At 36.6% G+C, this 13,713-nt stretch overlaps 2 protein-coding genes and 1 long non-coding RNA gene across 3 annotated transcripts; 2 read left to right on the top strand and 1 right to left on the bottom strand.

Moving 5' to 3' along the window:
• Nucleotides 1–3,331: 3,331 nt before the first annotated feature.
• LOC125208009 lies at nucleotides 3,332–4,575 on the bottom strand. The gene is made up of 2 exons (XM_048107549.1): nucleotides 4,161–4,575; nucleotides 3,332–3,624 (listed from the first exon to the last, which is right to left on the bottom strand). Exons 1-2 carry the CDS (start codon nucleotides 4,573–4,575, stop codon nucleotides 3,587–3,589), a joined length of 453 nt encoding a protein of 150 aa, XP_047963506.1. The 3' UTR covers nucleotides 3,332–3,586.
• On the top strand, nucleotides 4,494–4,956 carry LOC125208010. Its single transcript, XR_007174043.1, has 2 exons — nucleotides 4,494–4,623; nucleotides 4,702–4,956. It is a non-coding gene; the product is annotated as an uncharacterized LOC125208010 (long non-coding RNA).
• Nucleotides 4,957–9,050: 4,094 nt separating this feature from the next.
• On the top strand, nucleotides 9,051–10,210 carry LOC125208226. Its single transcript, XM_048107806.1, has 2 exons — nucleotides 9,051–9,147; nucleotides 9,633–10,210. The coding sequence occupies exons 1-2, from the start codon at nucleotides 9,145–9,147 to the stop codon at nucleotides 10,110–10,112; spliced, it is 483 nt and encodes a 160-aa protein (XP_047963763.1). The 5' UTR covers nucleotides 9,051–9,144; the 3' UTR covers nucleotides 10,113–10,210.
• Nucleotides 10,211–13,713: the final 3,503 nt, after the last annotated feature.

Below are 13,713 nucleotides of genomic sequence, written 5' to 3'. Positions count from 1 at the left end.
TTTTGGGTTTTTTTTTTGGGGTTTTTGTTTTTTTTTCAACTTTGGGTTGCCTTTTGTTGTTGGTGTTTTAAATTTCCCCGGGTCATTTATGTGTCTTGATATTTTATAAAATAAATAGGGTGAATATCTTTTGGTTTGATTTGAATTATGGATGTTTCAATTAAAACTTTTCTCTTTTAATAACCCCTTTATTAAGTTTATAAAGAACTTTTCGGTTAAATTCCATCGGTTGTAAAAAGGGATGAATAAAAGAATTTAAATTTTTTTCCACGACTATTTTTGGGGTAGTTTCTTTGGGTCGACTGGGTTGTGGTGGGCAAAATTGCCGTGCCCAAAGAACCGGATGGTGCTAAAAAAACCCATAAGGGCGTTGGCTTTTAAGGAGGTCAAATTTCGGACTCGAAAAAAGGCGTTGACCAAAGATGAATTTGGGACTCAATTCCCCACGGGGACCTTTTTTTGATTTTTTGTTTGACCCTTAGGACCCTTATGGGACTGGGCGAGTTCATTTTTGGGTCCTTATCGGATCAATCTTTTAATTTTTGGTTTGGTTATTTCTTTAAAGCGTTTTCAATGGTTCTTTGGGTCCTTATCAAAACTCAATGCATTTTGCTATCAAAATTGAGGTGTTTCTTTTTTTCCAACATTTAAAAACCCCGGCGAGCAAACAAAATATAACCATTTGCGATGATTTTTTGGAAGATTAAATTTTTGTATCCAAAGCATTGATTAAAACATAAGGAATCCAAAAAATCCCGGTAATTAAATTTGGATTAACTAGAATTCCCAAAATTAAAAGGATTTGTTTAAAGAACGAGGAATTTGGTTTATTCTTTTTAATCATAAAGTGAAGTGATTAGCTTTATAGGCAAGCATATGTACATATGGTAAATACAATCAATAAAATTTAATTTTGGGCGAGATCAATTAGGGAAACAATCATATTAATTCTATGATTTCTTTCCCAAACCTTTTAAAATTAAGTAACGGGGTTCCTTCTTTCAACGATTTAGTTTTTTGCTTTAGTCAAAAATCTTTTGATCTTGACAACAAGAACTCAAAAAATTTCCCCCAAAACTTCTCGATGAAGTGATCAACCTCCACATGCTTAGTTTGTCTTGGGTGGGTTCCAGAAATCTTTTCGGCTTTATTATCCGAAAAAAACCTACAAAGGTTTTTGCACATAAAGATCAAGCCTGTCTGAGCCTTTTTTTCCATGATTACGGTGGACCCCGATTCCCCGAAACTCGCCTCCCCGGGGGCCCCTTTTTGCCCCAAATAACAAGGTTTCCCCCCAAAAAATTAAATATCCCGAGGATTTTCCTTTGGGTTTCCCCGGAACCCATCAAAAAAGAATTTTATTTTCCCTGTTTTTAACAATTCATTTTAGGCCTTTCAAATTTGGGGCAATTTCGACGGCCTCCCATATCTTCTTTTGGGGGGTGAAACGCCACCTAAATAAAAATATCTTATCGTCGGGATGAGAAAGGTAGATGAGTTGAAATATTTGAGGAGACCCAGATCCTTCATTTCAAACTCTTTGAACAAGTTCTTCCTCAACTCACCAATCTCTTCTTCATCATCCCCGGTGATGATCATGTCGTCAACATATATGATAAGGCAGGTGATCTTCCCATTCTTCTTTTTGAGAAACAATGTGTGGTCCGAGTTACTCTGTTTGTAGTCATACTTCTTCATTACTTCAGTGAACCTCCCAAACCAGGCTCTCGGTGACTGTTTCAGTCCATATAGTGTCTTCTTAAGTTGGCATACTTCCCCAGGCTGAAAATCTTCCGTGAAACCAGGAGGGGGGATTATGAATACTAGTTTAGGCAACTCCCCGTGTAAGAAGGCATTCGTCACATCAAACTGGTGAAGAGGCCAATCTTTGTTTGCTGCGATAGAGAATAGTACTCTCACTGTGTTGATCTTTGCCACTGGGGAGAAAGTCTCCGAGTAGTCGACTCCATACGTCTGAGTGTACCCCTTTGCCACAAGTCGCGCCTTGTACCTATCAATTGACCCATCTGATCTTCGTTTGATTGTAAACACCCATCTACATCCAACGGGTCTTACTCCCTCTGGCAGTTTCCCTTTCACCCAAGTATTGTTTTTCATCAAGGCCTTCATTTCTGTGAACATGGCCTCCCTCCAATGCTTATGTCTCATTGCTTCCTCAGCCGTCTGTGGAATTTCCTCTTCCTCATATAGCGCTGCTTCAAAAGCACGTGCCATCTTGGTCAAATTTCCCTGCACAAAATTGGCTATCCCATATCTGATCTTTGCACCAATCTTCTCGGGGGAATATTTCTTTGGTGGAATGCCCCAAGTACTTCTATATGGGAGTACATATCTCCCGGTATCACCATCGACAGTGTTATCCTCAATTTCTGCACTGTTAGTAGTAACTACAGTTTCATCCATAGAGTTGGGGCATACCTCGGATATTGGTTGAGGGGGATCAGGAGGCAATGGTTGAGTTGACTCTGGTGGAGAGGCCTGCTCGGCGACAGTGACAACTGTCTCTGGTGGATCCTCAATCAAAGGGCTTGGAGGTGGCACAAAACCAACTTAGACAAGTCCCCATAATTATTTTTAGATTTTGCCCCCCCTCCCCCCGAATGCTAAGGTGGTGTGAGGGTAATAGGATTCAGTTTCTAAGAAATTGCAATTTATAGTGGTGACAATTTTCTTAGTATTAGGATCAAAACATCTGTAGCCCTTCTGGTTTATCCCATACCCCACGAAAACACATTTGGTTGCACAAGGGGATAGTTTGGTTCGCTCGTGTTTGAGAATGTGAACATAAACAGTACACCCAAAAACTTTTGGTGTCATGCTAAAAGATTCAGGCAGTTTGGCTTGTTTGGAAAGGATATCAAGGGGGTTTTTTTTGTTTAGAATTTTGGTGGGTAATCTGTTAATGAGGTAGACGGAAGTGGCTATAGCTTCGGGCCAAAGGAAGGTCGGGACTTTAGATTCGATCATGAGAGCTCGGGTGACTTCTAGAATGGTTCTATTTTTTCTCTCAGCTACCCCATTTTGTTCGGGTGTGTATGCACATGAGGTTTGGTGTATAAGGCCTTTCTCTCTAAAAAATTCAGACATGGTATTATTAACAAATTCTTTCCCATTATCTGATTGAAGGATTTTTATGGTTGTCCGAAACTGGGTTTGGATCATATGGAAGAAAAGGATAAATTTTTCGGCTACCTCAGATTTGTGTTTCAAAAAATAAATCCAAGTCATTCTAGTGCAATCATCAATAAAGGTAACAAAGTATCGAAAACCATTTCCCCCAATAATAGGTGCAGGACCCCAAACATCAGCATGCACTAAATCAAATATGAATTTCATACGAGTATCTGAAGGTTTGAAAGATTGTCTGTGGCTCTTGGCCAAAACACATGTCTCACACGAAAAATTCTTAGGAATTGTAAAATCAGGAAACAAAAGGTTAAAATAACCCGGGGATGGATGTCCAAGTCTTCTGTGCCACAGCCAAGCCTCCTCTTTCGTGGACCCGTGAGCCAGCATCGCACTGCCATGTTGAGCTACCCCGTCCACGTAGTAGAGTCCTTGGTCCTCAGTGCCACGCCCAACGATCCTCCTCGTCCGAATATCCTGTAAAATGCAAAAACTTGGATGCATAAGGAGTGTACAATTTAGCTCCCGTGTTACATGACTCACTGACATCAATCTCTGAGACAAACTTGGAACAAACAAACAATTTGATAATCGAAGAGTTGGGGAAATTTCTATAGTTCCTGCCCTGCCACAGTGATTAGTTCCCCATTTGCAATTGATGTAAGTTTTTGTAATTTCACTGAAGTTACAAAAATCGGCTCCCACAGGAGTCATAGTATCAGTGGCTCCACAATCGAAAATCCAGCCTTTTCTATCAATTTTATCACTGTTTTGCACATTAAATGCAGCGGAAAAATTCATAAGAGTTGCAAAACGGTTTCTAACACCAATTTGACCAAATTCTGGGGTGATTTCGGAATTAAAGACATTTGTAGGGGTCTTATCATGAAACACCAAGTCAGGGGGCCTTTTTTTGTGAGGCTGGAGTTTATTTTGGGATTTATAGGGAATATAAGGAGTAGAGTGCAATAAAGAAAATTTATTAGGATTTGGTGAATCACCAAATCCTCTACCTCCTGTTATCGTTCCGCCTCCTCCCCAATTCGGCGATTCCGCCGCTCCAGTTCGTTCCAAGAAATTCCCGACCCGAATCTCGCTGCCCACGCCGCCGCCACCACCGCTAGCATTGTTTTCCGGATGGGGGGCGTTCCCCTGCTGGTTTCCGCCTCCGATTACCCCTCCTCTGTTCTGGATTGGGGCGATTTGTCGTTGCCTTGTTTCGGCGATCCCAACCACGGAGAATTTCGCCTGAGCTCTCGCCTTTTGCCTCTCATTCCACCACTCTGGATATCCCACCCGAAGGAAACAAGTATCCCTCGTGTGCTTGTTCTTCCCGCAGTGGGAGCACCACAGCTTGCTCTTGTCCGGCTTTGGTGGTTCATCGGTGCTACGAGAGTGCCCTCTCCTTCCTCCTATCGCGACTCTCATTAGTCGTGACCTTAACGGGTAGTCTTCCCGTTCAATTTGAACGTCACGGTAACGTTCTTACTTGACCTCAGTTTCGAGGATTCGGTTGGTTTTTTATCATATGTATCTGACATGTTTGTGGTATAGAACCTGGTTTCTGGTTTCCGAGTTGGTTTCTGCCTTTTGGTCGAGATTTGGTATTGGTGGGGCTAGGATGAAATTTTTCTAAGCCCTAATTCCTGCTCTGACGCCATGAAGAACGAGGGAATTGGTTCTGTATTACTTTCTTAATCATAAAATGTGAAGTGATTACAGTCTTTATAGGCAAGACACTATGTACATATGGTAAATACAACCAATGGAAATCTCCCTAATTTTGGGACGAGATCAATTAGGAATCAATCATATTAATTCCTATGATTTCTTTCCAACCGTTTCAAACAATATTTAGAAAATTTTACCGAATTCCTTGAATGATCCAAATAGCCGAAGGAGAACGACGAAGAAACACATATGTAATTCAAATAAAGCGAAAATCATGTAGGCACTTCATCAAACATTTTAATGGTAATGTCTATCCTTCAAATTCGAAAACTCGCACAGCATTTTACCGAACAAGAGACGGCCAGAATCCAAAACAGTAACATACCCCATATTTTCGATCAAGCAACATGGATAAAAAAAACAAAATTTTCACATCAAACGAATTATCAATTCGTCAATATATGTTGAAATATGATTGATAAAGAAAGCCAAAGCATTCGATGAATTCGAAGAAGGGTAGGCTTACGGGTCATGGGCTAAACTGAATTCAATCAATTCAATTGGGATTGAGCAAGTAACCCAAAAATTATATTCAGCCCAGCCCAATTACAACGAAATGGCCATTTAAAAGAGGTTTTCTCCACTCGACTAGTTTTATTTAATTCGGTATTTTTATTTATTCAGTTTTTTTTTCTACTATTCCATTTTTAAGTTGTATTACTTCCTAAAAAGTTTTGTTTGCCTTATTACATTTTAATTTGCTAGTCCCAAATATTTCAAATTATAATATTTTACAAGTGCATTACACTTTTCAAAATTCCAGTGTGTACGTTGCATAGAAGAAATATATATAAACTAATCATTCGATGATGGCTACTTACCACACGCAATTCATGGGAAAACGGTTAGTGCCAATGTTTTATATTGTTAATCCATGTGAATATAACAGTAGATATTGATTATATCTACCATAGAATTTCTCTCTTAAATAAATTATCTGGTCCTATGCAACAAATTTAACAAAGAGCTCCACAATGTTAACTATATATACCCTCAAGTTGATCTATAATTAGACTCATCACATTTCCAAAATATCACAACATAACTTCAAGCGACAATTCGAAGAGAGGAGGACGGAGGGAGATATTACAAGTCAATAGACACAGGTGATACTTGAATATTAATATATTATTTAAAGAATAGTACAATAAATAGTACTCCCTCCGTTCCCTTTTAAAGAATTTTTTAAAATATTTTGAAAAATATGGATACCCGTAAAATTTACAGTCAATAGACACTAGTGATACTTGAATATAAATATATTACTTTATTATAAAAGAATATATTAAAATATTTTATTTAAATTTTAAGTACTACTAAATTGATGGAATTGCCCTTCAAGGCATTGAGGGTATCCGGAAATAACTTGAAAATAGTAAAAAGTATTTCGATTGATATTAATCGTAGTTGATAGATCTCAAATGATATTTTCAAAGTTTATAAACCTAAAATGATAGTTTGACAAAATTGGTGGATCATAAAAAATATCCTCTCTTTTATTAATTATTACTCTGTGTTTTTAAATCGAACAAAATGTTTCAATGAATGGTGTAACTATTTTACAAATTTATAAAATTCATAATTTTTGCAGTAGATATCTCTAAGCTATAAAAATTGGGTCATTATTCCGTGTATTCTACACATTGCATAACTTTAACTATATAAAAGCTTTGACTCCTTTCATTGTTGAAGCCCGGTGCTCGACTCTTTAAGTTTATTTAAGTTTATTTATTATATGAGATGTTGCCTTTTTAATATTGGAGACAATTAGCTCAGAAAAAGAGAACCGTCGGGCTATATTTAATCTAGGTGGAAGAGGCGTTCCTAAACTCATGAACCATTTAAGATTTTATTGATTCCATAATTTTTAATTTTATCATGTAACTTGTAGTACTATTATGGATTCGAGTTGTATCAAGTCTTGACAAATGTTCATTTATGTACCTTATTACTACATTATAGTAGTAATTTACAAGTGCATGACACGTTGATGAATCATTTCAAATCAATAACTTTCTTGGTGGTCCAAACTTTGGTTTTACACTTGTGGTCCAATTTGTAATATAAATAAATTAATAAATATTTAACCTTTTATAATTTTACAGTCGGAATAATCCTCAGCATCTATACAAGAAGCGAATAAATAAATAAATAACATAAGGACGACGGCTCAATTTTTATCAAAGAGAAAATAAATATTGCCTTTTTTCTATTATATGAAATGAGTAGTAATAAAATGCAAATTTATATATTGTACAAACTCAAAACTCCTAACACTGCCTCAACACAGTTTCAATACAATATCAGCACAGTATAAAATTTCAAGATTTTAATGTAAACACAGTATCAACACAATATCAACACAACATCAATCATTGACTACCGTTGAAATTCTGTTGACATTTTCGTGTTGTTTTTTTTTGTGATTTGTTGACATTTTTCAATGGTCAAGATTATAGTTTTGAATTTGTACCAGATTTAGAGTTTTCATTTGATCACATTCTTATATGAACTACCGCCGTGCGAAGACAATTGCTCCGTATGACTTTATGTTTTTTAATCCAAAGGATTTAACACGGTAATTATTTGTTTTGAAGCCCAATTAAAAGAGAATCAATTATATTAAACCAATTAAAAATTTAACAAAGCTATGAGAGAAAGATACGTTTTCATTATTTTAGAATCACGATTAAGGTGGAGATGGAAAGCCACATCACATTTATGATTGATTACATTAATAGTACTTAAAAAATAAATTGTGAAAGGCAGCTAATGCGCATATCATCATTTGATAACAATAATTCCCTATATTTTACGTGCATCGTGTGTGTATGCATAGAAGAAAATGGTAAAACTGATCATTCGGTGATGGCTACTTCCCACACGCGATTCATGATTAAACAATCTAGTGTCAATACTTTATACATAATACTATAATAAATTGATAATAAAAACCCTATTATCAGTCGTTGATGCCTAGGGTCATGGTGAAGAAATATCACTTTTTATCAGTGACATGTTACTACTATTAGTTTCAAAGGAACTTTATAAAAATGGATAATTGTCATTTAAATCTTAATTTTCTTTAATTTCTAGTTGATCTCAAAACTTTTAAAACTTGAGTATAAAATTAAGACTTACAACTATTAATTTTTGCAATCATCCTATAAAAGGAAATATGATTTGACAACAAAACCACATTATTTTAGATATATTGAATATTTTAATTAAGACTCAAAATATAATGAAATAATCTTTTAGCTGTATTATATAAGAGTAGGGGTGCGTTAAGGTCCTTTACAGCTTCTTAATGTAAAACATAACACTCAAATCATAGCCCTTGGATCCTTAGATTGGATGGTTGTGATAATAATAATAATAATAATAATAATAATAATAATAATAATAATAATAATAAAAGTTATGATTTTATATACTAGTTTCATAGGTTTGGGACTGATTGACCATAATTTAATAAAAAATTGTGATTTAAATATTAATTAATCTTGTTTAATAGTTTGTGTATATATCCATAATATGACTTCCTTTAATGGTATCTAGAATATTTTTAAATTAAAATAAATTGGATTTTTAATTTAACAGAAATATTTTGATATTTTTTAATAGAATTATCTAGATATTTTAACAAAATATAGAAGAAAAGAGAAGTAGAGAATTTTAAAAGAGAGAGCATAAAAAAAAAAAAATAGGTTGAAACTGTAGAGCACCTTCGTTATCATTATCATTTTTCCTTAATTTTAAACTTTTAAAGTTCACGACATTTTATAATCCGATCATATATAGTTCATAGCTTTACGGAAAAATGTACTCCTCAGTCCCATTTAAAATGAAACGTTTCTTTTTTGAATTGTCCTATTAGAAATGAAACGTTCCTTAAAATAGAAACAACTCTATATCTACTTTTTCATCTCTCTTGTTTTACTCTCTTTTCATTAACTCACAAAACAATCTTACATAAAATTCCTTATCGGATCCCAAATGTTTCATTTTAAGTGGAACGGATGGAGCAGTACTATAGGTTCTAGATAAATTTATTTGGTCCCACATGCCACAGCCACAAGATAAACAAAGAGCTTAAGAAATACCACAATGTTAACTAGTCCCTTAAATCAAAATCTATAAATAGAGCCCTCCCATTTCCGGAAAATCACAGCAGCAAGAAAACCATTTCTTCTTTTCCATATTTCTGTAATCCAACAGCCTCATCCATCCTCCTTGGAATTTATTTAATCTATAAATTAGTTAATGGTTTGTAGATATATAATTTCTTTGCTTGCACTCTATTTTTATAGATATATGCTTTATCCATTTCGTTTCCAACACTACGAAAAAAGGTTGATTATCGATGGAATTACCGATGGCTGACAATCCGTCGGTAACTACCGATATCTATATCGGTGTTACCAATGGATTTTCTGTTGGCCATAACTAATAACAAATTACCGACATGCGAATTACTGACGGACAGTTCCGTTGGTAATCTGTCGATAAAACAGTTTACCAACCGGAAATTTTGAGTTACACACGGAATTTTCCGTCGGTAAATTTGTTATTTTTGGCAGTGCAATTTTGGTAACCCTGCCTCATAAAATCGTTAATTAAAATCATGTTCATTTTAGATTATTGATTGTTAACAATATAATGGCTGCAGGCTTGAGCATGTCTCTCATCAAAAACTGGTGTTACTAGTTTTTTACACAACAAATATATACAGTTTCTCATTTAATTTTCAGGGTGGAAGAAACATGGCAACAATCTCTCTTCCAAGGGTGATCGTGATCAAATCGAAAGCGTACGGAAGTAAAGGCCATGCTTACTTCAAGGCTGATGGCGCATCAGTAGTTTTGGGAGAAGAGGACATATTCAGCACGCTCGTCAAGATTGATGTGGAGCGTTCTATCACTAACGCCAATTATGTCAACCTCAAATTCGGCTATTTCAACATTTACTGGCGCCGCAAAGAAAACGACAAATTCATCATTGCTGAATCCAACCAGGTGGAAGAGGACGTCTCAAAGCCCTCCTGCACCTTGTTTGGAAAACGACAAATCACGTTGATGGTACTTACACCGGCGTCAGCTATTACAGCTTCAGCTTCCATGTCAGAGAAACCAAGTCACTCTGAGCTACTACTTGTGTCCCAAAGATCCATTACCTTTTATTGTTTTCTCTTAAGTTGTGTGCTTTGTTTCGTTTCCTTTTCTTGTCGTTAAGCTAATAATCTCCAGATATCTGATGATCCGATGTTGCTTCATATGTACAAAATGTGTGGTTGATTTGAATTATATATGGATGTCTAGGTTGTGTAGTACAGTAGTTAGTTTGTGTCATATTCAATTGGCTAATAATAGGGCACGAAGAAAAGTGTCCTGGGGACAAATTGGTCAAATAGTAGCTATCTCCTTCAAGGCAGCTGTTAGAGCCATGAATAGCTTCTGTAGTTAGTTGACAATGCAACCGCGCTTTGGAGATTTGACTTCCAACTAATGGCTGCTCCAAACATTGTGAAAATGTAACCAGATTGGAATCTTCTGTTATCAATATTCCCTACAAAATCAGAGTCACAATATCCAATTATCACATCACATTTATACTCATCAAACCGTCCGAACAATATGCCAAAATCACCATTTCAGTGTTCTCTTCCATGGTTGGCCATAAACTTGCTAGTCACACTTATCGACCCTGCTCTTGTAGAAATCATGGTTGGCCATAAACTTGCTAGTCACACTTATCGATCCTGGTCTTGTAGAAATCATGGCATGCATTCTGGCATCTGCTTTGTTGACAACTTGAAGTGTTGGGCCAGTGCAGTTGTTGTCTCCTTTGCATTCTCCATCTTGAATGAACCTCTTCAATAGTCTTGAAACGTAGTCATGTTGACTGAGCCAAATCAACTTTCTTTTTCTGTCCCTTACCCATGCTCAATATATATCTTTCAGCCCAAAATAAAATCTAGTGCCCATTTGTTTTAAGCTTTTCTTCGAATCGTGGGCAGTCATTAACCTAGAACGAAAGGTTCAACCATTTGCTTGAAAACAACGGCGTTTCCTATTAAAAATGAAACATTTTCCTTTTTGGGTCGTCCCATTCAAAATGAAAACATTTCCTAAAATGTAAATGCCATCATCTCAACTTTTTCCATATCTCTTACTCACTCCGTCCACCATTTAAAGAGCTCTTTTGTCATTTTAGTTTGTCCACAATTTATAGAACCATTTACTTTATTCCACTTTTAGTATGCAAATCTCATATTTCACCAACCTTTTTACACTCACAATCCAATATAAAACTAATAGTTTAAATGGGTCCCACAGTCCACACATTTTCTGTAACAGCCCGCCTTCCTAGGGTACAATAAATGCGACGACTGCTACCAAAACGGACTTTAAGAGTTCGACATAGGCTAGGGTTTTCATTTAAAGAGTTTTGACCAAAACTTTAAAGGAACTATCAGAGCATTAAAACAACAACTTAACCTAGAAGCTTAAATAAGAAAAAGGAAGGTATCGTAAATTACGATCAAAAATCTCAAGAGTATGACATAGTTTCCAAGATAAAAACCATACGATAGTCTAAGGCCTCTAAACCGAAAGGAGAGTGCAAAATATCCAAAATAAATCAAAGTGTTTCAAAATAATTTCAGCGGAAACTTTACCAAGAGAAAGAGCAGCTATGTATGAAGACACAACTACGCTTGAAGTTCAAAACATCCATCTTAATTAGTTATCATGCTCAACACCCGCCACCGCTCGTCATCGTTCAACCTGCACATAAGGAAAACACATGCGTAGCTGAGTATTTTGAAATACTCGAAGTGAACTCGTTGACAAAACGTTTTATAGGTTATGCCACCCTTACGAAGTGAACTCGAGTTTTAAGCAGTTATAAGAGAATATCACGAGTATCACAAAATATATTTTCCATAGACTGGCCAGTCAAACAACTCCCCACTTTTCTCATAAATTTCCATAATCACAATCACAATCTTTCCATGGTGCGACGAAAGTGTGGCCACACTTTTCGCCCACGAGACCGGCCGACTAGCAAGGACGGCTCCCGATCCCCTCGTGTACACAGCCTGGTAGGGTTTGCGGCCCGTACTCAGACCCGAATTCGTTTAATCATATCCATAGCCCTATAGCCCAATGGAGCGAACTCTCAAACTGGGCATCAGGCGCACAATATCACAACAAAACAGACATAGGCATGGCATAACAGTTAAACCACCCTTATTTCTCCACATTCATAGATTTGCACATAAAAGAGTTTAAAAGTAAAGCCCAACTCGACTGCTTAGGTTTCAAGTAAGTTCTTTCCCTTGCTATCCGGCTTTGCAACTGAGGTTTCACCTTTACACATATCACAAATCAGATTCAATACAAACTCCTAACTCATGCATGTCTCAACGCTTTTCCCTTTTCCCACCGATCTATTTTAGCATCATTAATCAATCAAGGTCATGTTCATCGCATAAGTTCCATTCGCATCTCAACTCTAGATCTAATATCAACATGTGTCATACAAGAGTATATTGCCATCATACACACACCACACAAACACAACACACACGTTCACACACGCACGCCACTCACACACACGCCACGCCACACTCATGCATACATATTTCCATATCCCCTTTACCCCACTTTCACTCAACAAGATGCATGAGGGTTCAAGAATACCGATTAATCGGTTAGAAAGAAGAGGAATCGAGTAGAAAGAAGAAGATTAATATGAGGATACCTTTTTGAGAAAAACGAACGGTAGAAACGAAGTAAAGACTTGGTTCTTCAAAAATCTTGAGGCTCAAACTCTAATTCTTCTCAAAGGTTGAAGGATTATTGAAGTAAAGTAGAAGAGAATTGAGAGAGATGTAGTTTTATGGGCCTATTAAATTGGGCCGGCTTCTCTTGTAACCAGCCAAAGAGATTACTACCTGCTGGAGAATAAGGCCTTAGCCCACTTCACTAATAAACCCTACACGTGTCACTCTCTGGTGGGATGTGAGAGCTGAGTCTTTTATATACTCCTTCCTCTCGCTGTTTTCGACTCTCTTCTGATTTTGTGCCTTGTGAATTTAGGGTTTTCTCTTCTCCTCTGTAGATCTTTCTGTTCCTGAGAGATTGTTGATCTCCCTCAAGTTTCTGTGTGTGTAAACACTGAGTGAGGGTGATTGTGAGTTAGGAAACTTCTGGTTTCTGGTCTAAGGGATCTGACCGAATGTGGTAAAGTTTTCTTGAGTTTCTGAGGAGGTTTACCTATGGGGATTTGATGGTTCTAAGGCTCTTGATCTTGACTGCAGTATGTGGGATTGTGTGATCTAGGGCTTGTGTGGATACTGAGAAGCAGATCTAGATTTGCTACGGTTTCTCCTAAGGGCAAATCAATTGGAGATGAAGGGATTGAGGGTCGGATAATAGTGGCCTGTGCAGTTGTACCTGGTGCAACTTGAGCCTATTATTTGATCTGTGGTTTTTTTGGTTTTTACTTTCTGGATTAACTGCATTGTTTACTGCTTCTTGCGGTGAACGCATTTAATTGGTGTGTAAGGGTTTCAGGACTGTTTGAACATTGAAGGATCAAGATCTAAGAGTTTGGTAGATAGATCTCCGTGGATTGTTGTATTACTTGTAATAGCTCGGTGTATTTAGACCTTACAAATTTTTTTCATGTTATTCGACAAGCAATATGTATGACACGTTGATGAATCATTTCAAAGAAATAACTTTATGGTGGTCCAAACTTTGGGTTGCACTTGTGGTCCAGTTGCTAATATAATTAGATTAACATATATTTAACCTTTTAAAATTT

Source organism: Salvia hispanica, chromosome 2, assembly GCF_023119035.1.
Source record: "Salvia hispanica cultivar TCC Black 2014 chromosome 2, UniMelb_Shisp_WGS_1.0, whole genome shotgun sequence".
NCBI lineage: Eukaryota > Viridiplantae > Streptophyta > Magnoliopsida > Lamiales > Lamiaceae > Salvia > Salvia hispanica.
Note: the sequence above shows the minus strand (reverse complement) of the source record. Positions and strands in the feature narration are given on the sequence as shown.